Consider the following 24,792-nt stretch of genomic DNA (forward strand, 5'->3'; position numbering starts at 1 on the left):
AGGAGGGGGGATCCAAAGGCTTCCCAGGCAAGCCTAGCAATATAGTCTCTCCAGCGTGTCATGGGTCTTCCCTGGGGGCTCCTCTTGGTTGGGCATGCCTGGAACACCTCACCTGGGAGGCGTCCAGGAGGCATCCTAACCAGATGCCCGAGCCCCCGAGAGTCAGGATCACTGCTGACGCCGCATGGATCTACTTGTCGATCTGTTGTTCTATCCTTCCCTCACTCGTGAACAACACACAAGATGACTGAGCTTATCCACTTGAGGCAGGACCTCCTCCCCAACCCAGAGCAAGCACTACACCCGTGTCCGGCTGCGAACCATGGTCTCGGATTTGGAGGTGCTGATTCTCATCCCAACTGCTTCACATTTGGCACAGTGGAAACTTTTTTTGCAAAAAGCAGAGACCCAGTTGTGAGGTCACCAAACTGGATCCCGTCAATACCTTGGCCATGGCCAGAAATTCTATTTGTAAAAGTTATGAACAGAATTGAAAAAGGACAGCCCTGGTGGAGTTCTGCCCTCACCTCAAACAGGTCCAATCTACAACCGGTATTGGCACCAATCATACAAGTAATAGACAGCCTGTATTAGAGGGTTCTGTACCCCATACTCCTGGAGCACAGGATTCCCTGTGGGACACCGTTGCCTTCTCCAGGTCCAAAAAACAAAGTTAGACTGGTTGGGCATACTCCCATGCACCCGTAAGGACCCTGCCAAGACCCTGCACCCCAGAGTCCCCAACTCTGCTTCCTCATTTTAAGGTGTGTCATCAGGATTGAGGAGACCTGGAAGTATTCCTTTCACCGATCCACAATGTCCTGAGTCAAGGCCAGGAGCCTACCATCTCTACTACGCACAGTGTTGATTGTGTACTGCTTCCGAATGGCAGACCAGAGTCTCCTTGGCGCCTTCAGAAAAGTTGCTCCACACTGCCTCACCAAACTCCTCCCACGCCTGAGGTTGCAAACCCTTCCGGCTCGAAGAGGGGATAAGCGATCACCTCCTACCAAAATCCAACAGCTATAAATAAGAATGACATTTCTTCCCCTTGGAGTTTTGGTCTTCCAAGTTTTCACCACACAAACTCAGGACCAACTAGGCTGCATGTAATTGCGGATAGGGTCAAATGCACTGACCTTTCCTGTGTTTTTATTCCCTGTGACCCAGACCATTAGCAAACATCTGCTGAACTAAAGCTTTAAAATCTAAGGCTGCCGTGGCAACAGGGGAAATACTCCAGGTGCCCCCCTCTCCCTCAGCATTCTGGACTATTTTAAGTCAGCTCTAGAAGTTGGTGTTTAATGATAAGCTTTGGGGCGTAGCTGACATGCCTGCCATTTTATTCCCTTTATGACTCAGGAGGTGATGGTTAAGGTGACCCCCCCCTCCCATCTAGGGTTGTGACTCATCAAGTATGTCTGATCGGGGCGGCTTATGGTGCCCTGTTACCTCCTATTATCTCAAGTGCTGGATGGCCTTGATAATAGACGAGAACGCTATTTTTGTAGGATGGCACTATTGAGCACTGTTTCTATTGTGTGAATAAATTACCACCTGTAGTGTCAGCTCACGGGGGTCTGGGAAGTTCGAGCATTATTTAAAATTGATAGATTCCTGATTTAAAAGCCAAACAGCAGGAGTTTAACTTTCATAACAAATCCTCTCTACAAGATTCTCAACTTTCATATACATGCTGTCTTTCGAGGAAGAGTGAAGGAAGAGTTGTGTCAGAAGAGACCTCGACTCTGGATAAATAAATGATCAGTGTGCAACAAACATCAAAGTAGGATTGTGAGCTTCAAAGGGAATAGGGGCTCCACTATCTCCTGGTCTTACAGTGAAGGATGAATCCTGTTTATGCAGACAAATACTTAGATGCACACACACAAATACTGTTTCTAAAATCTGACCTGATTGAGATTCAAGTAGTAGCATACACATCGATCTTTCCCCGGTGAGACATACCACTTGTCTTCAATCTCTCTCTGTTTCATTGGTAAATACCCATCATGCTCTCCTATGATGCACCTCCAGACTCAGTATCACTTCCTGGGTTTATTTAAACGCTAAAACACACACTCACCTTTCACATCTTCTTTAATACCTCAAGTCGCAATATGTGAAACATATTGGATAGAGAATTTCATATCACACTTTCTTAGAAGAAAATGCCTTTATGATTGAACTTTTTCTTTACAAGACCAGATCATAATGGCGCCTACAGTCTGTATATAAAAACAAAATACTCACTGGTCAACAGATTATTGATGAATGACTGTTTTGAGAAAAATGACAAAAAAGAAGCAGTGAGAAAGTAAACCAAAAAATTATGAAACATATTGTGACACATACCTTTTAATTTGATATATTTTATAGTTTATGTATTCTTCTGACCTCTCTTATTCAACTGGCTGTTTTCTTACCAAACTCTGCTTGGGAGGAAAATCATTCGACCTGAAAATATCACATTTGAAAACTATACCGGTACACCCTGTTTCCACATCTGCTGCTTGTAAGCTACACGTTGATCCCCTTATCCCCTATTTCAGCCATTTTTTCAGTCAGTTGTTCTTTATTTCTTCAATTGTTGTAAATTTTTAATTGTTATAAGCACTTGTGCATTTCTTCTGAATTTGGAGAATCTGTACATGCTGCTCCATGCTTGGCTTTTATACACGGAACTGCAATTTTTAATCATCTGTGTGTACTTATGTTGCAGGGAATTTGCATGTTTCATTTTGATAGCATTTTGTCTTACTATTCATTTCCATTTGTTTGTTTCTAATGTTATATGATTAATAAAATTTAGATGGTATTGATATAAAATATAAATGGTATTGTATTTTGAGCTTCCTCAATGAAATCCAACCTGCTAGAATTGTCGAAATGGGATTGAAATATTGGTATATTATTGATGCGCCTTAACAGACTTTGAAGCATAAAATAAGAATAAACATAATGTAATTCATAATAATATTGAATACATCAAAATAATCTATAGGTACACATTTAGAGTACATATCAATTTCTGACTATATGCAATGACCCATATTATTCAAGAGCATCCCCATGCTGTATGTTAGTTCTCACATTGATTTCAAATTGTTTCTCTTTGCCTTCCCCATGTTTTTCTTTTTTTCTTTCACAGCTCTCTCCTTCGAGCTGTGTCACCCCCCTGCTCTTGTTAGAGTGGGGATGTCTATTTTCTAACAGCTCTCATCGTGCTTATCTACTCGGTCGGTATTGTTGTGGATTGGTAATTTAAAAAGCCATTTGTTACTGTGCCCTTAGCCCCCTTGATATCATGCCACCATCAGCTATGGTTATCAAGCTGTGTGTGTAAGTGACGTGCACTATGGCTCACTACTGTTATCTTCAAATCATGATAGTCTATGTGCATTTGTGGGACACAAAGTAAGGATATTTCTATGGATGGTTTTCCTGGATGTTTGCATGTTTTGGACTTGTGCCTGTAACAGTGGTTGTGTGTGTAAGTGCGTTGCAGTTCAGTGCATGACTTCATCCAACGGAGACTTCATTCATCCATGCTAGCCCTGATTCTTCGCTGGGTTAGGATCTTTTTGTATGTGCCGTGATCTTTTATCCCCTTTCTTGCTTTTGCAATTAGTTGATAATGTTTCCATTTTGTTGCACTGATTTTCCAGCAAAACTGTACTGAATGTCATTGTTTTTACCATTGTTGTTTTAATTGCGAAGCTTCAAAAAGCAAACACATAATAGGCATCCAGCAGAGCATCCTCATTATTGTTCCTTCTCTGCAGGGCCATTGAATTCACAGCTTTCTCCATGTAAACCATCTCTTTTTGGGATGAATTCCTTTATTCCTTTAAGTGTGTGCACTGATGACCCCACCAGTTCACCAGTTTAACTGTATTATTCAAGTGTATCTTTTTTTCTAACAGTCCTGATTTTTTTTTTGAAAGCCTTGTGCAGGAAGCCAAATCCTAAGTGTCTCCCCTTGGCCAATGCATATTTGACTATGAATATGAGGCTCACTGCAGATGCCACTCGTTCTTCCTACTGGGTCTGGGAATCTGTATTGACCTGGTACCCTTCCTCCCTCCTTCTTTTTCCTCTCTTCCAAACTTGGAAGATCAGTACAACTGCAACCAATACTGGACATGGAGGACTATGATGTTCGCTCAGCTGCCAGCATCCTGGCTTCAGTGAAAGAACAGGAGGCACGATTCGAGCAGTTGACCCGAGCCCTTGAAGAGGAACGTCGCAATGTTACCCTGCAGCTTGAGCGTGCCAACCTGCCTCCCAATCCCTCCAACAGCCAACCACCGGCATGGCAGCAGGTGGTGATGCAGGTAAATGGCACCGGTAAAAATGGCCAACCCCGCTCCATGTTTCTTCCACCGCAAACGTGCCTCCTCCCCTACTGCTCGAAAGTGACATCTTCCTCTCCCGCTCCCCCCTTCCATCTGAGCAAAGCCATACCATCAATGTGTGAGTTCACGCTCATTCCTTCTCATCATCGGTGGGACTCAATAATCTCTCTGTTCAATTTTTCAGCGATTTGACTCACTTGTTCCCATTGCCTGAACCCACTGTCCTGAATGTCGTGCAATAATCCGCGAGGTGACTCATCTCTAAGAGCTAGCTGATGAGATTCTACCGCATGTCCCCCTACATCTCTGCTTGCCATTCAATCCCATTTTCTTTCACCCACTGGACATCTGACATTGTCTGAAATTGCTGCCATTGATTGTGGCCTTTCACTCATCTCTGGCCGGCGTCAGAGGGACATTATTCTTCTGGCTGTGGCTGCAGTCACTGCTGGCTAAACCTGCGAGAGAAGGGCATGTAAGACATAGAAATGAGATGGTTATGAAATGTCAGCAGACACAACAGCCTATTGATTTACACTTCAGAGTATTACCTACTTGCTGAAAGTGTTAACTCCTTTATCTTTAGTAACGCAGAAATATTTTTCAGAATATTGCTGCCAGTGTTTCAAAGGTGTCTTTTTTTTCGAGCTTTTTCTGATGCTTTCTTTCACGTGTACGTCTCTTAAGAATTGAGTCATGCTGATGCTCATTTGAGAAACCCCTCTTAGAATTACATGTGTCCTACCAGCTGTAATTTGAAAGTACAAATTGATGATTCAGCACCATTTTGCATAAAGATGTATCACCTTTAATTGCAGTAAAGGAGCAAGCCACATGTATTATTGATCAAGAAAAAGATGAATCTGCTTTGCCTTTAGTTGTATTTGCCTATGGTCACAGTTTTCTTAAAAATCAGCGTCAGTGTTCCCTTTTTTGTTTTTGCTACAAATTGTGCCTCATGAGGAGACCATAAAAGGGAAATAGAAAAAATATAGCAGGATAATGTAAACTTGTCATCCCGTCATCTATCTTTAGATTTTGGTGAGTAAGAGCAAGACAGCCCCCAATTCATAAATGTGTCATAAATGTTTACTGGAAGGTATGACAGGCACTGAACCATCTTTCTTTTGCCAATCTTCCTACACAAACACACACCCTCAAGCCACTGCTTTTTTGTACAGTGAGGGTGTCAACTGGGCATTGCAAGGATAGCAATCATTGAAAAATACACTTTTTTTTTTTTTTTTTTTTTTTTTACATGACTTTGAAATATCATCTGCTGCCAGTCAAGTTTATAATAAACACATATTAATGCTGAAGCAAGCCAAATGTGTGGACGGAGGGTTCAATGGGTATCAGCATGGCAGTGCTTGTGCTTGTTTGTGTGGGTGTACATCCATTCACATGATGAAGTGGGATAAGTGATAAGTACTGCATTAGGCTGTTTCTCTCTCTCTCTCTCTCTCTCTCTCTCTCTCTCTCTCTCTCTCGGTTTGCCATAACACCTCCTCAGGCTCCATGATGAATTAAGTAGGCCATGGATCAGTAGCTTGAGATTCAGAGTCACAACCTCAGGGCCACATTCAAAAAGGCTTGCCATTATTTAAGGTTGGGGTCAGGAGGAGAGAAAAAATAAGTCTGACAAAATCTGGCTAGTGATCATATGCAAGTAGGCTTATAAGAGCAAAAAGCCGCAGATTAAGACAGTGTTGCTTCTGGAAAGTTCTCATCATATCACAGATTTGATGTGAACATCGGTACAATGGTAACACTTTCATCAGACTTGATAACTTTAAACATCTAATGAAGGCTTTTTGACTGAGCACTAGGCTTGAATAACCACTAATGTACTTCTCGGGCGACATTCTTATATGAACGCCTACAACCACAATTTTCTGATCCTGCCGACTCTTTTCTCCAATGTAGCTCAATCTACCTTTAGGCAATGCCCTTTACCTCATATGCCTGTACCTTAATTTGTATCTTTTTGAGAGTTTGAGTTATCGTGACACAACAAACAGGCAAAAACGGATAATCAGTGGCCTAATAGCACTGTTGTTGTGAGATACTAGGTATCCCCCCCAAGACTGAAGATTGTTCTTCAACAAAGAGTACTGGTGCCTCGCTTGTCAACAGCCCTGGCCCAATTTTTAAGACCTTGCTAATTGAATCCTGATCCTCATTCACTTCAATTCAGCTGTATATGAATTGCTGCCAAGAAAGTGTATTCAAGTGTTTACACTTTATACTAAGAGGAACAACATCAAAAAAAGAATCCTCTCAGACAGTCCATTAGCTTCCCTGATTAAATTAAGCGATTCAGTGACACAGATTGAGCCGCCATTGAATCGTTGTTCTTACGTGTGACCACTCTTGTGTACCGTTTCTTTATTTGATATCGTGTTTGCCTGTGGACAACCGGTTTTTGCCCGAAGGGGCATCATCACCAAGGTTGCGAAAGGTCAAGTGGTGCATTGCGGGAAATTCATTGTAGTAGAAAGGCAGACAACAGTCAGCCCAACACATTTGTCTGGAACTAAAAAGCAAGATGACCTGATTTTACCAGACTGTCTACCCACTCATTGCAGTTGCCTGTCCTGTGATACACCCATCAAGAAAGCAAGTGAAGCTAATTTTTTGCATTATGTGACAAAAAACAGTGGTGTTTGGTATTCACAAGCTATATTCAGCCAGCTTCTAGCCTTACAGGGATGCATCATCCCCTTTGCGAATGTTATGCAAAGTTTTCAAAGGCTTGTGAGCTTTAGAAAGAAGGAACAGTGCAGTCTTTGATCTGTGCTGCTGTCTGTGGTGAAGATGTACAGGCCCCAGCCCTGCAATGGCACCGCAGCACTCAACCAACAATCGCTTCAGCTGCCCTCCACCCCTTTTCATCCCCATGGCCCCCAGCTCTGTCTAGGCACAATGCATACAAAGGGCTAAGGGTGCTATAGCGACAGAAGATCTGTCCTTCCACTGGTCATAGCTGGGAGCCCATGCACCCTAGTAAATCACCTGCCTAACAATGAGCCTTAGTTTACTCCCCCTCACCCCGACCCCCATTCCATCAACCCTCGTCTTTCCTGCTCTCTCTGCGCCATCAAGAACCTTCTTGCTTTCCATAAACACCATAATTACCTTGGTGTGAAAGTGCTTCATTGTTTTTTTTTACCCCCGCGCTGTTTTCGTGGACCTCCAACACCAATTTCCTCTCATGGTGCCAGTTTGTGGAGCAGCCAGCGCAAAAGTCTCTTTCAAATTTTAATAGTGTTTTCATGCTCCCATATGGAACACCCAGCATATGTGATAGCAGTCAGATGTGCACTTGTTAAATACAGTAGCATTGCTGGAATGCAGTTGAAAACCTTTTTACTAAATCGAGCTGTCATTTGTGAGAAACAAACTAATCTCTCATTAGATATTTGACAGTAACTCTACGCTTATTAATATGCTACAATTAGAGTGATGGCCATGAATGTATTATAAAATCAAACAGTGACTGTGAAAGATACTGAACAGAGACAGAATTGCCGCACTTGTTCTGATTAATCAACTCATTATTTTCAGTGAACGGCAGTGGGTGGAAACCAGCATACATTTATACTTTCTGTCGCACATTGTTTAATTTGTAAATTTAATTTTGATAGAAATCAAATTGTCGTAAATTTGATATATACATAATAAATGTTCCTGTAGTAGTTGTAAATATTACACTGTAGAGAATATGATGCTAACATGTACACTCGTATGTGATGTCAGTAAAAAATTAACAGACTTGTTTTAGTTATCACAACTATGTTTATAACTGATTATATTTTTAACATTACATTTGATTAGTTATTCATTTTGATATGACCATTAAAACATTCTTATATGGTCTCATTTGCAATCCTATATTTAGAGCATGAATTATACCAAATTTATTTGAATTGGGAAGTGGTTGTGTCACACCTAAAGGTTTATTAGGCATCTTTATATAAATTAATTTCTAGATTAAAATGTATTTTCTGAAATTTTTCGCAAAAACGTGAAATGGATACCATGTAAGAAAGCAATAGAGTCAGTTAATGATTTATAAGTATATCATTTTCTATTATTTATGGTTACAAAATAACTGGATTCAGGCAACTTTGAGGCCCATTTGACAAGCGACAACTGAAGGTAGGGCTGTGGGAAGGTCCTGACTTGGAAGAAGTTTTTTCACTTAAAGTGGGGGCGATGCATATTACTTTTGCACAAACAAATCCGGAGAGGGATTGTGAAGGGGATGTCAGCGGAAAAACCCTTTGTAGTTTGGGTTCTTTATATTCCTTTATATTCCTGTGGGGCAGCTCACACCTTATCCAGGAAATCAGTTCTTATACCCAAGGACCGAATGCTTGTCCTGGTGTACTTCACCGCCATTTGATCACAATCCATTAAACCATTATGCTCTCCAAAAGCACTGAGATGGCTTTCTTAAATCTTCTACGGTTTCCTTCTCTGAGTACCTGTGCAGGCATTTGGGATCTGTGCACAGCCGCGGCCTGGGAATATCTGGATAGCAGAGGCCTGCATGTACTTGACAGTGACTCTGGTATTCTAAAGAGGCGTTTGGGCTCGGCCAACGGACTTAGAAACAAACGTTTAGCCCATGTGTTTAAAATAAAGTCCCCCTCCTTCACAAGACCTCAGTGCCCCCTCAGGAATGTGACCTCACCCTTCCCAGTGTCCATCAGGATAACCAAACAAAGCTTGACGCTGACCCCCCTCATCAAGAGAAAAAATAATAAAGAAATTGGAAACAGTCTTGGAGTTTTGTAGGAGGGATTTTGGTGTTATCCTCCTTTAATATCGTTATGAGCTTATTATACCGACATGACAGTTTTACTACATGACTTATGAGCATGTAAATGGTTTACAAATGAAGAGCAGGAGTAACATAATACATTTTGGGGACAAATAAGTACTTTACTGAACAGAGTTTTCAAGACCTTCTCAAACATTTGATAGTATCAAATCTCAAACAGGATAGGTAGACAGAACAGGAAGTTGAAGGCTGATTGTTTGTTACAGAGCCTCTGAATTTGCATCCACAAAGTGAGCCATGCAGAGACAGCTGTTTGGTCAGGGTGTGACCTTATTTGGCAAGGGAACAGAAAATGTCCACAGCATTAGTCTCTCTGATTTACATGCTAATAAAAATGATAAACATGTTTGGCTGATGCTCTGTTTCCACCAGCTTTGAGGTATCTGAAGACATAGGGGACTAAGCTTTCCCAAAATTCAGAGACTGTCAATCATGCCTTCATCACTTTAATTTACTATACTATTTACTTCCTCTTTTTAATCATAAAATATCTCCAGATGAGGAAAGATGGTCCCATTTAACATTCAGAGCAACTCTACACTTGACTACCTGTTGCTTTCGGGAGTGATTTGAAGTTTTTTTAACCACTTATAAAGCCTTGTGAGGCCTTACCAACAGTAATATGACAGATTTATTGGTGCCATTCATGCCTTCCCCCTTCCTGGGACCCTCAGATGTGTTCATCCTGGTCATTCCAGAGTCAAGACATAAAGGTGATTGAAAATGGGCTGCGAGACTCTGGGACGACTTGCCTGTGGAGATTGGGCCCGAAAACTCAGCCTCATCTTTCATTATTTTTTTACAATACATTTTTCAAAGATGTTGTAGTGCTTCTGCTCTGTTTCATTTTGTACTTTAGAAATCCACAGATTTGATCGTTTGGTTTGCTCTGTAAGAGAAGTTCTCTGAGAGTATTGATGAGATAAACCTTCAATCTTTCTTTTTCTATATGACCATGTAAACTGGCATGGGATTTTTTTGTATACAATTGTCTTTAACTACTTTGAAAATTTGTTGAGAGGAGTCCACTGAAGATCCCTCGAGACCCAAAAAGCAAACAACCTAAAGAGCTGCTAAGAAGTGTCTGATTACAGCTGAGCTCTCTACCTGGCAATAGCCTGGAATATCAATTGTATTCAAATGTAACAGTGAGAAATCTTTTCTATAATAGAAGCTACAATAGCAGTAATTTTTATTTTCTTACACAATGAACTCCAGATACCAAAACCAACCGATGTTTGAGCAGGCAAATATCTACTGACTCTGCATTTTGCTTAACTGATTACATGAGTTGGCATTGCCTCCGGCTAAGACACACGACACAGCTGGACCAACAAAATGCGTGAAAGAGAGACTTGGCTTTACAAATCCTGAAATGAGCAAACTCTTGCTTTATGTCTCTCTCTCTCTCTCTCTCTCTCTCTCTCTTTCTCTCGCTCTCTCGCTCTCTCGCTCTGTCTCTGTCTTGCACATACTCAAAATAATCAAGCCATTTTTTCTTCTCTCAAGTTGAAGCCAGAAACCTCTTACATGTCAGTGCACTTCAGAGGGGTGAAGTGGAAAGAGTTGGGGCATTTGGACTATGTGTGTGTCTGTCTGAGTGTGTGTCTCGTTGTGTTGAGGCTGATGGTGCAGGAATGTGTGAAAAGACTGCCCTTGGCGAGCTGCTTTCTCCAAGTGTCTTGTTCAAGCTGATTCTTCAAGCTGAATAGAGGCAGATATACCAATGGTACTGTACACACAACTGTTTGGATGAAACAAAACCCAAAACAATTTACCGACACTTATGTAATAGGACGATCTGTCTGACACAAAAAACAAATTTTCATGGAGTGGCAGGAACACCTAATAAAAAGTCTCATAATCCTCATTTAGTCAGGCTTTTTATTGCATAGTTTGCTAACAGATGGGCTAAGATTAGGGGAAAGCAACGACGATCACTTTGACATTCTCTTTAACAGCTACACTGTTATAGTCTTGATTTTGACTGATTCAGGTGTCTTGAAATGTGCAAAACATCAAGTTAGCTGCGTGTCAGCTGTCTACTGATCCTCACATTCTGTTCTTTCCGCCTGACTCAATGTTCCACTTTCACATGGAAATATGGAAAACTGTGCAAAAAGCTTGATCTCTTTCTATTTGTATTATGTATTGTGCGGTGCTGTTACAGCACTGCAACTTTACAAACAGAAAATATCACTTCTACATATGCGTTTATGCAGTTTAAGCAAAGCTTTATTTCCCTAATTGAAGGGAAAATTGCTTTTCTTCTGGGTCTGAGGGCCTTAATAGATCGAACTCTAATCCTTTGCATGCCGAGTAACCATTTTCAGTGTCCGCAAAAGTCATTTGATAAGACTTTTTAATCAACCACTTTTGGTTTGGAGAGTGCTGATTATCTTCAGCCTGTAGATACACATGGATTGTTTCTATCCTCCACCGGTGATTGTCCCAAATAACTTAAAGTAGCAGAGTTTTGTACAATCATGTACTGTAATCAGCTGGCAGCAGCAATTTCTGCACAGATGACATAAAGTTTGAGTAAAGCCTTTGTAAAAAAATTGATTCTTTTTAAAGTTTACTTTACAATTTACACCATGTTGTATAAACCACCTCTCTACATACTTTCTATTTTAATTTTATTAATATATAATTTTATAATCATTATCTGCAACCCATCATGGATGAACCATGAGCAGTTCAGTGTTTTGCTCAACAACACTTCAACACACTAGGAGGAGGCGGGAATCAAACCAGGAATATTCAGTTCCAGAAACGATTACTCTTCCTTCTGCGCCGCACCTTTGCAGTGATTTTTTGCTAATGCGTTATTCTTTGAATATCAACATCTATTGCAGAGTTTTGATTATCCAAGGTGAAGGGTGGAAGTGCCTGCCTGCCTGCCTGTTGCACATGTACACAGACTCAGTCGCCCACCAATGAAGGCCTCTCCGGAGAAGCAGTCGATTGGATGAGCATTTACTTTTTTGCCCAGATACTCTTGATCTCCAGAGGATATGGCCCGCAGACTTTCTCTCCTTTGGAGCTGGGATTATTAAATATGGGTGTGGGGTACTTCAGGGACTATGAGAAAGTAGACCTATGGTTTCCAGCGACTGATCGCCTGGAGACTTTCAGATATAATCCCAGCTGAAACCAAGGCATTCCTCCTTTGGAACCATCGATGAGTCAACAACTCGGAGATCTTTTGAAATCATTATGAATCATCCCAAGAAACATTATATTGCTTTACTTGGCTGTGTATGGATTGTGTTTGCAGCCACAAACTTCTGTGGCTTGGTGACATCATGTGATGTGATGTGCCTGCGCTGAATTACTCGGCTTGATCTGGAGTTATTTTTTTTATGAAATTGTCCCCCCCCTAGTTTAGCAACCACAGTAGGGAAGTTTCTGATTTAAAGTCAATAAAGATTACCTCATGATTCTGGTGGGACGGGGGCCTGATACACGAAAGAATTATCAACATCTTTATACTCCATTTTCATTTCTAGTCTGTGGTTGTCTCCTTTGTTCAATTCCATGTGGGCGAGAGATTAATTTTCAGAGTCTAAACACAAAAAAAAACCAGTCTACTTACCCAAACTAGACATACTCTCAAGTTGACAATGATGCGGAACAGAAGAAAAACAAAAATAAAGCAAAAACATCTCGTGTGTCACTTCCAAGCAGAGTGCTTTTGGTTTTAATTAAATGTATAAAAATCCTGAATAGCCACATACATTACTGCTGTTTTGCTGCCACTACTCCTTTCACGTTTCCCACTACCCACATCTGAGCTTACGTGATTAAATCAATGTCAATTATACTGACCGGTTATTTGCAAAAGTATTAATTTAGTTTTTCATTCATTATCTATGCTGCTTATCTTGGACTCAAGGTAGTGGAGGGGCTGGAGCCTATTCCAGCTGTCATTGGGTGAGAGGTGGCTTTCTCTCTGGACAGGTCCCAAGATGATCACAGGGTAATTTATAGACAAACAAGCGTTCACATTGCTGGGCAGTTTAGGCTCTCCAATGAACCTAGTGGAGATGCGGGCATTTTACGGCCCGTGGGCCACATTTGGCCGTTTTGCTTTTTTAAAAACTATTTTCCGCCAAACTCTTTGAATATATATTGGAATATTTTGAAGTATTTTAAATCAATATTGAATTTGGAAACTCATTATTTTTTCCTTCTGTTTAGTTTTGTATGGATGACTACATACAAAATAATGTTGGTACATTGGACCATATATATGATCATTAATGATTTCAAAATTGAAATAAAATGCCAAAAACTGGAAGTATTTAAATTGCAATTTTCATTTTGTTTGATTTACATGATACCTAGTTGGCCCACGTATGAAAAATAAATAAGAAATTTGGCCCGCCAGCCAAAATAATAGCCCGCCCCTGAGCTAGTTCATGTTTTCACAGCAATTTCCTTCGGGATTAATAAAGTTGTTCTTATTCTTATTCTTATTCTTTTCGGACTGCGAGGGGAAACTGGAAAATCTGGACAAAACCCCATTGCAGATACTGTACATGTAGAACATGCAAACTCCACACAGAAAGGCCCCCCATTGTAGTCCGACCAGGAAATTTCTTGCTGTGCGTGAGGCAGAGGGACTTACTGCCATGCTGTCGTACCACCTTCAAAACTGTACATAACATTATTATTGTATTACCATTATATACACCATTATTATAAAGTGGAAAATTATTTCTGGCATTGTCTCTGTCCAAATGAATCAGCTATAATATCTTTTAGTTGCCAATGGTGAAAAACAGTGGCTAAAATAAAACATTTAAATTATATCTGGTCAGTTTTGTAGTATACGTGTTCACACACTTCCACTTGGGCTAGTGGCTCTGTTGCAAAAGTTCTGTGTGACTTATTGTCAATTTGGAATCAATTTTTCCAAAGGGATGAATCCTCGAGCCTTTTGTGCGGTCAGATTATTAAGGTTTGAGGTTTTGGAGCCCATCAGAGCTAAATATTGTGCGCCATTAACTTGTGAATATCATGTTTTCGTGTGTCTGGAACCCTTTGGACATTTGAAATCATCCTCAATCCCTCACTTCTAATCCTCCTCCAGCAATTTGAACAATCTGAAAAAAGCATCATATGAACTCTGAAACAATAAACACAACATTGAGTCATAAAGTGGAAGTTGGTAAAACACAGATTTATAGTAAAAGTCTTTTTCATTCACTCTCTGGAGTTTTAATGGATTTTTTAGCGTGGTTATGGAACTCGCTCCGGACGGAAATAGCTTGAATGGAAGGGAATATGAAAAATCACACAAGAAAATGGAAGACGGAGAGAAAAGCAACACAATGGAAGTCACGGGGCACTTTTTAATACTAGCTGGTTTTGTGGAAGTTAAACAGATCGAAACGTAATGGTGCATGGAGGGCCGGGTCTTTCATTAGGAACAAATGAAGCAGTAACACCAGGGAGATGAAACAACCCTGCCAGACTCAGGGGAAATGCAAAAACCTCAGCCATTTCCTCACTGTTTGGGATTTCTCATTTCTTTTTTCCTTTTCACTCTGGTCATCCTTTTCACTCTCTCCCGTCGCTCCAAAATCCTCTCAAAGTTGCTCTTAACTTAGCTTTGTATCTGCGTTATTAGATTAACATTCCTACTTGGTCTTGGTCACCGTCAGATATCTGGCTTTGAATTCTTTCCTGTGTGAACCCCCCCCATGCCTTACATCAAGTGCAGTCAGGGGACCGGGACAAAGAAGTTGAGGAATGAAGCTGTCTGTGTGTGCGTGTTTGTGTCCATGTGTGTGTGTCTGTGTGTGCAGGGTGTAAAAATGTGCTGTGCTACGGGCTGCCTTTGTTTTGCGTGTGGGACCCTGTTCAACTCTCTCCTCCTTCTCCTCCTCCTCGCCTTTTTTCCTCTTCTCTCGCACTCTACGCCAGCAAGGGGGAGGGGTTGATGAGTTGACAGACAGACGCAGCTGGAGTGTATAGAAGGTCCCAACCCACAAAGATGCCAGAGATAGACTGACAGAGAGAGAGTGAGGGTGAGTGAGAGACATAGAGAGAGAGAGGGAGAAAGGGAGATCCTTCTGCCTCTGTCTGGGGACCTCCTCTTTCCCCACTCTCTCAGCCCTGGTGGTTTTTGTTCCCTCGCTGGGTAACTGGGTAATTTTGGTGAGTGTGTGTGCATATTTCTGCATCATTCCTCTTGTTGGATCCCGGATTTCGTGAGTAAAAGGGGATCCAACAGGGGTAAAAGCTCTTATTGCCCTCTATCTGCCTCTTTTTTGTACATCTAGCATCTCTGCAAGAGAGAGGCTCCTTCTTTCAGCTGTCTGAGAGCAGCTCTGGAAAGTCGTACTCACACTGGATGTGAGGGGATTTTTCTTTCAAAATAAAATTATATTCCTCGACATAAATTTATCAGTCATTTAACAGGGGAAAGATGCTGATACTGGTCCAGCTTTTCAAATAATCATTCCTAATGCCTGTTTTTGGAGGAAATTGCCTTTGTGCATTCATGTTTCAACCAGTCACGGTTTCCCAATTGCATTGTGTGCATTCATGTTACTAAGATGGAAATACAGCGAAAACATCAGCAAAAACTTGATTGAAAAAATCTGTCTGTAATCATTTTGTAATATTGCATGATTTCTTCTGCTTTGCACTGTTTGTCACATATGCTGGCAATTGTCTTGTGCAACCTGGAATTAACATAAATTTTTTTCTTTTGTATTATTCTATATTTGACACCTTTTCATTATCATTTAAAAAAACTGTTTTTGATTAATTGTAATTGATTAACACAAGTATACATTTTAGGAAACAAATATGTTTCATGAAAAACCAGTTAGTTGCTTCATATGGAGAGGGATCTTCTTTGAATGTTTACAGACTTTTGATTGTTAATGCTGGGCATCAGAGATAAAACTCGTTTACGTAGCTTTACTTATAAGTTGACGTTGTTTATGTTGATCTGCATTCTTGTCATGAAAACTCTTGAAAAATTTTATGTTGATGCTTGTTTTCTGTGTGATTTTGGGGGTTGCTGGGAAAGATGTCCAAGATCATATTTATCCTTGTTCAGCTTGATATCAAATAGGGTTTACAACAAATGTTCTTCTAGCCCGCCTGTAGCCCAAAGAACTAATATTGTTGCAGAAGCATTGTGCTGAGCTGCAATGACGCGTTCATGAACTTTTTCCAATGAAGCTGTAAACACATTTGAAGTGGTTCTGTGGCGCTTTGGTGTTTTCATTGCAATGACTGAAACAGTTATCATAAAGTCCCAAGTTCAGCTGCTTCAATGCGTGTTTGTTTCTGTGCCGGACATTAAAACCAGATTATTATATTTTGAATGACACAAATTTGAATTCTAGTCATATTGAAGCGAGTCACGAATGTTGGGGTTTATGTTGATGCTTGTTTTCTGTGTGATTTTGGGGTTGCTGGGAATGATGTGGATGTGATTTGGGGTGCAAAGAATTCTGGTTTTGTTTTTTACCTGGAATTGAGCAGGAACAGTTAGTTATATTGCGGGCTGGCTTGTGTGGTATGGGAGTGGCCAACAACAGTTAATGCTCATTAAACAGACGTTTTACTGTCACCCGGGTGTTACCCGAACTAAAATGCTACAATATTGTCTTAAATGACAATTTTGATATTTTAATTACAATTATGTTTCCATTTCAGTTTAGGCTTTATTTATGTTCTGATAAGTGCAATGATTATTTCCAATTTCGTCAAGTTTTGTTATGCAGCAGCTGAGATGGCGTAATTACAATTTTCAATTTTGGTTTTATTTATTTATAATTCTAAATTTGGTTTTATTTATGTTCTGATAAGTGCGACGAGTATTTCCACATTTTGTAAAATTTTGATATGCAGCAGCTGAGATGGCGTAATTTTTTAAGTTTTAATTTTGGTTTTATTTATTTATAATTTAAATTTTGATTTTATTTATGTTCTGATAAGTGCAACGATTATTTCCATATTTTGTCAAACTTTGTTATGCAATAGCCGAGACGGCTTAATTTCAATTCTCAATTTTGGTTTTATCTATTAATAATTTCAATTTTGGTTTTATTTATGTTCTAATAAGTGCAACAATTATTTCCACATTTTGTCGAGTTTTGATATGCAGTAGCTGAGATGGCGTAATTTCAATTTTTAATTTTGGTTTTATTTATATAATTTAAATTTCGGTTTTCTTTATGTTCTGATAAATGCAACGATTATTTCCACATTTTGTCATGTTTTGAAATACAATAGCTTAGATGGCGATATATATATATATATATATATATATATATATATATATAGGTTTTACTTTGAAAAGCTGATTTGCAAGGCTTCCTGTACTCGCGTCCTTGACGTCGTGCAATTTGACGCGGCTGGCAGAGGATGGCTGGCTGTGTCTGAGCTGCTCCCTCTGCGCTCTCAGAGGGGAAACTTCGCGTAAATAGACGAGGATACCGCGAGGAGACGCGAGAAGGGACAGGAGAACTTTTTTTGAGAGTAGGAAACAAGTCATCGCACGTTTCCGAGTGAGGTTTTATTATTTTTTTCCTCCGTTTTCCCCGGATCGAAGGGAGGGATTTTGGATCATGCCTGCTGAAGTGAAACAGGTTAGTGTTCTGCGCGCACTCTCATCTTCATCCCTCTTTCATCCGTGACTTTTTTTTGTTTTATTCAATGTGACATACACCATCCGTCTCTCTGTGCACACTATATTTGAAAACAGGTTTTAAACTAAAGTCTGAGGCTCATCGATGCCTTTCTGGATGCTGGTGTGCGTGTACGTGTGCAGGGGGATATGTGTACCCCACTTCACGACATCGGGTCGATTCAAGAGCATGCACCACTGTTTTTTTTTTTTTTTTTAGTTTTGTTTTTTTTTACATTTTGAATTTTTTTATCCCCAATGGTTCCAATAATCACGATCACGACCAGTGTGTTGCGGTGGCGCGGCTGTGCAGCAAGGCAGGGCTACGACTTTCCAATCCGGTGACAGATTCAGGGCTCAGAAGCGTCGGGAGTCCCTGTCACGGTGACACCGATCAGTGTGCATGCATGCATATGTGTGTGTGTGTGTGTGTGTGTGTGAGGGGGGGGGTCGCAGGACGACCAGTGAAGTATTGAAAGTTTGTCCCCGATCAGCACCTGCGAGGACTCTGAATGAACCCAGGCGAGGATTTATAGCCCGGGCTGCAGTGGCGATTGTGTGAAAGGCAGTGGCATTAAAACCTTTTGTCTTTTACTTGCACAGATACCGCTGGAATGTGCTTTTGTGAGCGGCCGTATGTGTGTTTGTGTGTTTGTGTAGGTGTGTGCGTAACGGGGCGCGATGCGCATACATTATTGGAAGTGTTCTCCGCGTTTGAAGCGCATCCGCAGGCGGCCCACACATCACAACGCTCCCTTCCCCGCCAAGCTTGGCAGCGCTCACATGGTGGAAAAAAAAAGAAGGCAGGAGAGAAAAGAAAAGTAAAGAAAAGTGGAGGAATGGATAAGGTCAAGTTTTCATCAGTGTTTTTTTTTCCCCTGCTTCTGCTGGGCAGACAGAAGTCTGGTGTGAGGCGATGGATTGAACTCAGGGCAGGAAGTGAAAAGTTGACATATCAGTGAATGATAGTGGGAGAGTGTATTCTTCACATTTATCCCAAAATGGCTCAGGGTGGGGTGAGATGGCTGGCATACTTACCAGAATCATAGTGCGGCCTTTTTAAATTCAGCTGGACATTCCTGAGCCAGGGGACACCTGCTCGGCCTGTGCGAAGTGAGTGTGTATGCAGAGCTGCCAATGCATCAGTTATGATTTTCTGTGTACATTTGACTTTGTAGAGCCTTTAGGGGCAACTTTTTTTTATAACAATTCTTTCTGCTGGTCAATCCTAATTTTCTTCCTGCTTGTCAGATACCTGTTCATACAGAAGAACTTTATTCATTCATCATTAACCTGATTGTTTACAAATGACATTGGTTGTTTGCGATGTTTGCGCGAATGTATCACTCTCAACCTTTAAAACGCACGCTTCTATCACCGTGTGACAAATCTTACTTTTCTATTGGGTCCTTTTTGTTGTTATTTCTCCAGTGAATGCCAGGTCCTAGTGTCGTGTACACTGAAGTTTATCTTCCTGTGATATGGGAAATGAGATGAAGCGGAGTCACAAAACAGAACAGAAGAGTAGTCTTTTTAGTACATTATTACTCTGCAGAGGGCTCTCGGTCAGTTGTGCATGACAGACTATGACGCATATGAGAGGCTCCAAAAGCAGAATACCCTTTTTACCCCGCGATCGTGCACATAATAGCTGAACAAAAATTGGAAATGCAAGACAGAATAGGGGTCCGGGTGCGCAACTGTTTGCTTGTCAAATACAAAAACAGTTACTTACGTGGTTACCGTTGCTTCGGCAGCCTGCTCCCAAGTGTCCTGTTTTCTAACTAACTCTGACAGTTCCCGGTTTTACGTGCTAAATGACACAGAGGTGTCTAAAAGTCATACACAGTTTTAAAGGTCATACAGAGTTGCAATGGTATATTCAGTATTTTTAAATTTTCCACTACAGTAGCCAGCCTTCCCTCGGCAGGTGTTGATGTCGCTGGACGATGATGACGATGGTGATGATGACACACTTGTAAAACATTGATATACATGTTTCATAAGGTTGCAGTCTTAAAAGTGATAAGCGGGGAAATAGCTTCCTTCACTTTATTACACATCTTTTTAGTCTCGTTAAATATGCTTTAAGTATTTTTTGCCATCTGCCATCGAGGGTTTCAAAACAAACCTCGCACGGTTGCGCTGGTCCCGGTGCAACGCTATAGATAATGTTATGAACATGTTGGCTTCAATGAGAAAGGGTGATGGAGCTTAGGAGCAGTTAAGCAGAACCAAAATGTAAACAACTTTATGAGTATCTGGTATCAGGCGTTTTATAATTAGTCCTGATTTGGAGACAACTCTCAGTGCTCAAATCTGAATGCATGTACTGTCTTCATCGACAAGTGACTTGAGAATTGATGACACCTACTGCTTATCCTTTAAAAGCAGCCAGTAACTGTGAATGAAAGAAACCAAAGAAAGATTACATTTTCTCTTTCCCCTTTCATGAAAATGCATATGGATGGACGCCCAATTAAAGACAGTTGTGTGTATATCTGTCAGTCATGACCAAACAAGACATTTGCTGACTTAACCTTGGTTTTTAATTGACATGTTTTAATTAAGTTCTTTTAAGTTTATGGCCCAAATAAACAATCAGACTGGTTTAGTGTTGAGCAAGTGTTTTTATTTATACATGTGTTCAATCCCCAAGATATTTAACCACTCAGCATGAGCAAGAATATCTGCTCTTTCCTGCCAATTACATGAGAAAGACAGCTTCCAATTTCAGACGGCTATAAAATTGCGGAGCTCCTCGTATATTGTATCGCCAAATCTATGCCTTTTTCCAATTGATATGCATTTATGCTGCTCCATGATGTCCCTAATCAAACATTCTTTCAGTTGCAGTCACTGAGGCTCATCTGGGAGTACTGCGTCACAATTTATTACTTATATTATATTTTGTATGGCTCCGACCATGTCTGAGAGATCAACTCATATTCATGCTGGTCTGTGTTGACCTGATCTTAATGCTGCAGCACAGCCTGGGTACTTTTTTCTGTGTAGCACTCAATTAGTAGGGGAGTTTGCACTTGGCCATGTTCGAAGCTGGCCTCTATTTCAGAACTTAAAGACCAGCAGTATGCAGTGCACCAGTGTGTGACACTTAAACGCTTTGAATTCACTTTCTGTGGCTGCAGCATCCTCTGTTCATGAAAAATAGAAAAATAGATTTGTCATGAAGGAGAAAGGAAAACATTATGAATAATCCAGTAGTCATCATCTTGCCAAGGTCTATATAAAGAAAAAAAAATCTGATTTGACTTTTTCTCTGCAGCTAGTGGGACCCATCTGAATAACAAAAAAATTAATCAGTGATTCAGCTGAAGACTAAAGGAGGTCTTGTCTTCAAATTGTGGGTTACTGTCAAATTGTTGACAGCCAGTGAAGCTTTCAGCTATAGTGTCTGAGCTCCCGCCCCCCCCTCGTGGCTGTTTGTTTGTGACAAAATTAAACCCTCCTCAAACCTCTTTCTCTGCAGGACTGTCTATGTATGGTTACTCGACCGTATGCTTTTCTGTTCCTTTTCCTCAAGCTCCCCTTTTCATGTCTGCGGTGGATGTTGTCCTGATCAATATTTGAAGACATGTAGAGCATGAGGGATGGCATTGTTTGGGGAAGTGGGCGTCTTACTAGTGTAATGGCAGTGACCGGAAACATGCAGCCTGGACACTAATAGCCATAAAGAGTGGATTAAAGAGCGGGTGCTGGTGTATTTCAAGATTCGAGATTCTTATCTAGAAGGTAATAGGTCTTGGAGGTGGTATGTCCTATACATGCTGCATGGGGGTGCCAGATGGCTTTCCCATCATGCAGCCTGTCTATAATGCCCATAACATCCATGTTTCCCATGCCATTCCCATGGCTACTCCTGTCGCATGAACCATAGCAGAACATGACATGTTACACTATCTGCCACGCACCTATATCCCCAACTGTATTTTTGGTTTTAAGTAACATGAGCTGAATTTACATCTGAACGCTCAAAATGACATGGCTGTATTGCTTATTCTTGACCACACATGTGTCAGTTTGCCAGAACTTTAGTATGACTTCAACAGGCTTTAAGGAGCAATGACGCATTTTGGCAAAATATACTTTGGTTATAAAATCCTGCAAGAGTTCCATCCTCAAGTCAGTGGTTACTAAAGTAGGTGGAATGTACCATGCGTGAAGATGAAGCAACGGGTCAGAATTCTTTGGAGGAAAAAAAAAATAGAACACTAAGCCAATGGAGGCAATGGGGCATTGTAAGGCAAAGTTGCTGTCGAGACACTGAACGCCTCTCGGTAAACTTCGGCTGTTGCTTTAACACAAATCAGCTCAAAAGCATAAATCTACGGACCGTTAAGGCATGCCGCCCTCAAAGGCATATGTGTGTACAGCTAAAGCTAGTAGTTGGTGAGCAGTTTGTTTTTGACTAACTGCTACAAGTTAAATAAACCTCTAGTGAGTTGCTTTTTTAGCTTGTGACAATTTAAGACTCAAGACAACCAACATTTCACTGGAAACGGGATTCTTGTCCAACTGGCTTGCGGACAGAAGCTTTTCTGATCTTGAAATACATTCATGTATTTTATTTAGGCTTTAATCTCTATATAAGATTGGCAGCGGAAACGGTGAAACGTCAGTGGCATTACTACAATTGGCCACTAAATGTCTGGTAGTCTAACGTACCTAGATAGCATCTTAATATCCCACTCCATCCAAATTACTCATTACTGGAATAGATGGGTAGTAATCAGGGTGATATTAGAAAGCCAGTTTGTTTGACTTGCAACTCATGCAACTGTACCCCGGACATTTATCTTCCAAGTGGATTAAAATGATGATGAAGAATTATGGAAGAATCTTATTTGACCCTCCTCAGTGTTACTTTTGACTATATATAGTATAAGAATAAGAATAAGAATAAGAAAAAGAACAACTTTATTTATCCCGAAGGAAATTGTTGTGCCAGAGTTTCAAGTAAAACATAACATTAATAAATAATAGTAGGAAATTGTATAAACAGTAAAAAAAAATGGGGGGGGATAAGAAATACAAGTAAAACTATAAAGTGTCAGTAGTATAGTATAGTATAGTATAGTATAGTATAGTATGTTCTGAATCATATAAACACCCACTCAGCTTTTTGCTGCTTTCACTGTGGTTGTGTACCTTGGATCACTAGGAGTCTTTGTTCCACACCGCCAACCCCTTTCCTTTTTCATTCCATGTGTCCTAACCCATATAGCTGGCTGACAGCCTGGTCAGTGCACTCACTGTCCCACACCAGTGATGTGTTTCATAATGCCCTCTCAGCTTTCATCATCACACTGATGAAATTAAAGAAAGGTGGGTGGTAGTAAATTGAAAAGCTGGAGGTGGGAGTAGTGGATATGCATGCTTTCATACTGCAATCTTAGGAGAACACATTGGGAGTTGTTTGCAATGAACTGGCAGCTTGCTATTTTATGACCTTTATTAACACATGCATGTTTGCAATCCTGTAATTCCCTATGGTAAAAGGATAAGTTAGCTGAACAACATCTATTTTTGCATTTGCTACTGTAAGATTTGCTGAATCCTCCACAGGTGAGGTATACACTATGTCAGTGCCACACACACACATATACAGACACACACAAACACGCATCAGTAGTATCCCAGGTTTCTTTTCTCGGTGTTTGTCTTCCGGCAGCAACAATAGGATTTATAGTTTCCCTGAGTGTGTCCAATAAACACCTTCCTATCTGTGATGCTGGTAGCCTGCATCAAGAGCCATGTTTTTGATCGAGTAGATAAGAGGGTAGCCAGCCTCAAAGAAAGCAGAGCAAGCTGCATTGCTTGGTGTTCTTTTCTACCATTTAGGTTAAAGTTGTGGAGCGTTCCACACCGAGGCCTCAGGTTTTACAGTCACAATATGTTCATGATAATCTTATAGAGTAATTACATAATGGGAGTAGTTCATTACACAATCTGGTGCTTCTTAACAGATATATACACATAGTGAAAATGTTATTTTAACATCTTTGCATTCATTTTGAATGTCTTTTTGCTCATCTTATTTCCCTTGAATTCGACACCAGGGCAGAGTATCAACATGCTGTGATCACTACAAATCCCTTCCTTTTGAAAGGGGCTACTAAAAGGTCACACCAAACCTATTTTTTTACAATGCTATATATATTTGAAGTTATCTGACAGTGGCCAATCTACAAGTGGCAAGCTGGTGTTCAATAGCTGTAGCAGTAGTTCATTGTCCATTGTTCAGTACTGATCTGCAATAGAAGACGGTTCAAGGTATGACAGCTATAAGGAGTCTCTGTGGCAAAAGTGTTTAATTCCCAGAGAATCTCTATGAATTCCTCACAGCTTTTTAGTAAGAAAGGAGCCTAATTCCCTCAGCTCCAATCATTAATCTCATTCATTCTACATGAATAGGATGCACTGCATTAACAAATGTATATTCTGGTCCCATTCTCAGTTAAACTTTAAATATTGACCACTAATGGCTCCTATGTTGACTTATTTAATTGCAATTTTTCCACTGGATATTTTAGGTGATTGCATTGTTGCATGTGCATTGTAGCAAAATGGAATTCCAATCCCATAATGAAATAAAATGCTTACAAATTCAAAGTTTTTCAGTTGTAATGAGTAAGGTTACAACCTTATTGAGAAAGTAAGTTTGACTTTTACAAAAGACTAGTGTACATTGATATGGTTGTTGACATTCCTGTGCAAATTTATAAAAATTACTTTTCAATCAAGGACTGTGGTTAAAGTTGCACAATACACTGTAATAGTATTTAGATAGTTGACAGGTTATGATCTGTTTGGTCCATAAGGCCGATGATTATTGACTGAAATTCCCGTTTTCCCCCTAATCCCCTCAGAGGGAAATTCCTGGCAGCAGTTGTGTTGATACGTAG

The 24,792-nt window shown here is 40.5% G+C and overlaps 1 protein-coding gene across 14 annotated transcripts in view; it reads left to right on the forward strand.

Annotated features, from left to right (window-relative positions):
• The window catches only part of arvcfb (ARVCF delta catenin family member b), a 234,626-nt gene that overhangs the window by 101,351 nt on the left and 108,483 nt on the right, over nucleotides 1-24,792 (forward strand). For 12 of the 14 annotated variants that reach the window (XM_086169839.1, XM_086169840.1, XM_086169845.1 and 9 more), the window contains one exon: nucleotides 4,118-4,337. In XM_086169839.1, coding sequence (XP_086025965.1) covers nucleotides 4,146-4,337 — 192 coding nt within the window. In that variant the 5' untranslated portion in view covers nucleotides 4,118-4,145. Of the gene's footprint in view, nucleotides 1-4,117; nucleotides 4,338-17,613; nucleotides 17,829-24,792 lie in introns of those variants that run through there. The other 2 variants (XM_086169851.1, XM_086169852.1) reach the window with 1 other exon arrangement.

Source organism: Fistularia commersonii, chromosome 22, assembly GCF_037954325.1.
Source record: "Fistularia commersonii isolate RoL2024-O1a breed Wild chromosome 22, RoL_Fcom_v1.0, whole genome shotgun sequence".
NCBI classification, from domain to species: Eukaryota; Metazoa; Chordata; class Actinopteri; order Syngnathiformes; family Fistulariidae; genus Fistularia; species Fistularia commersonii.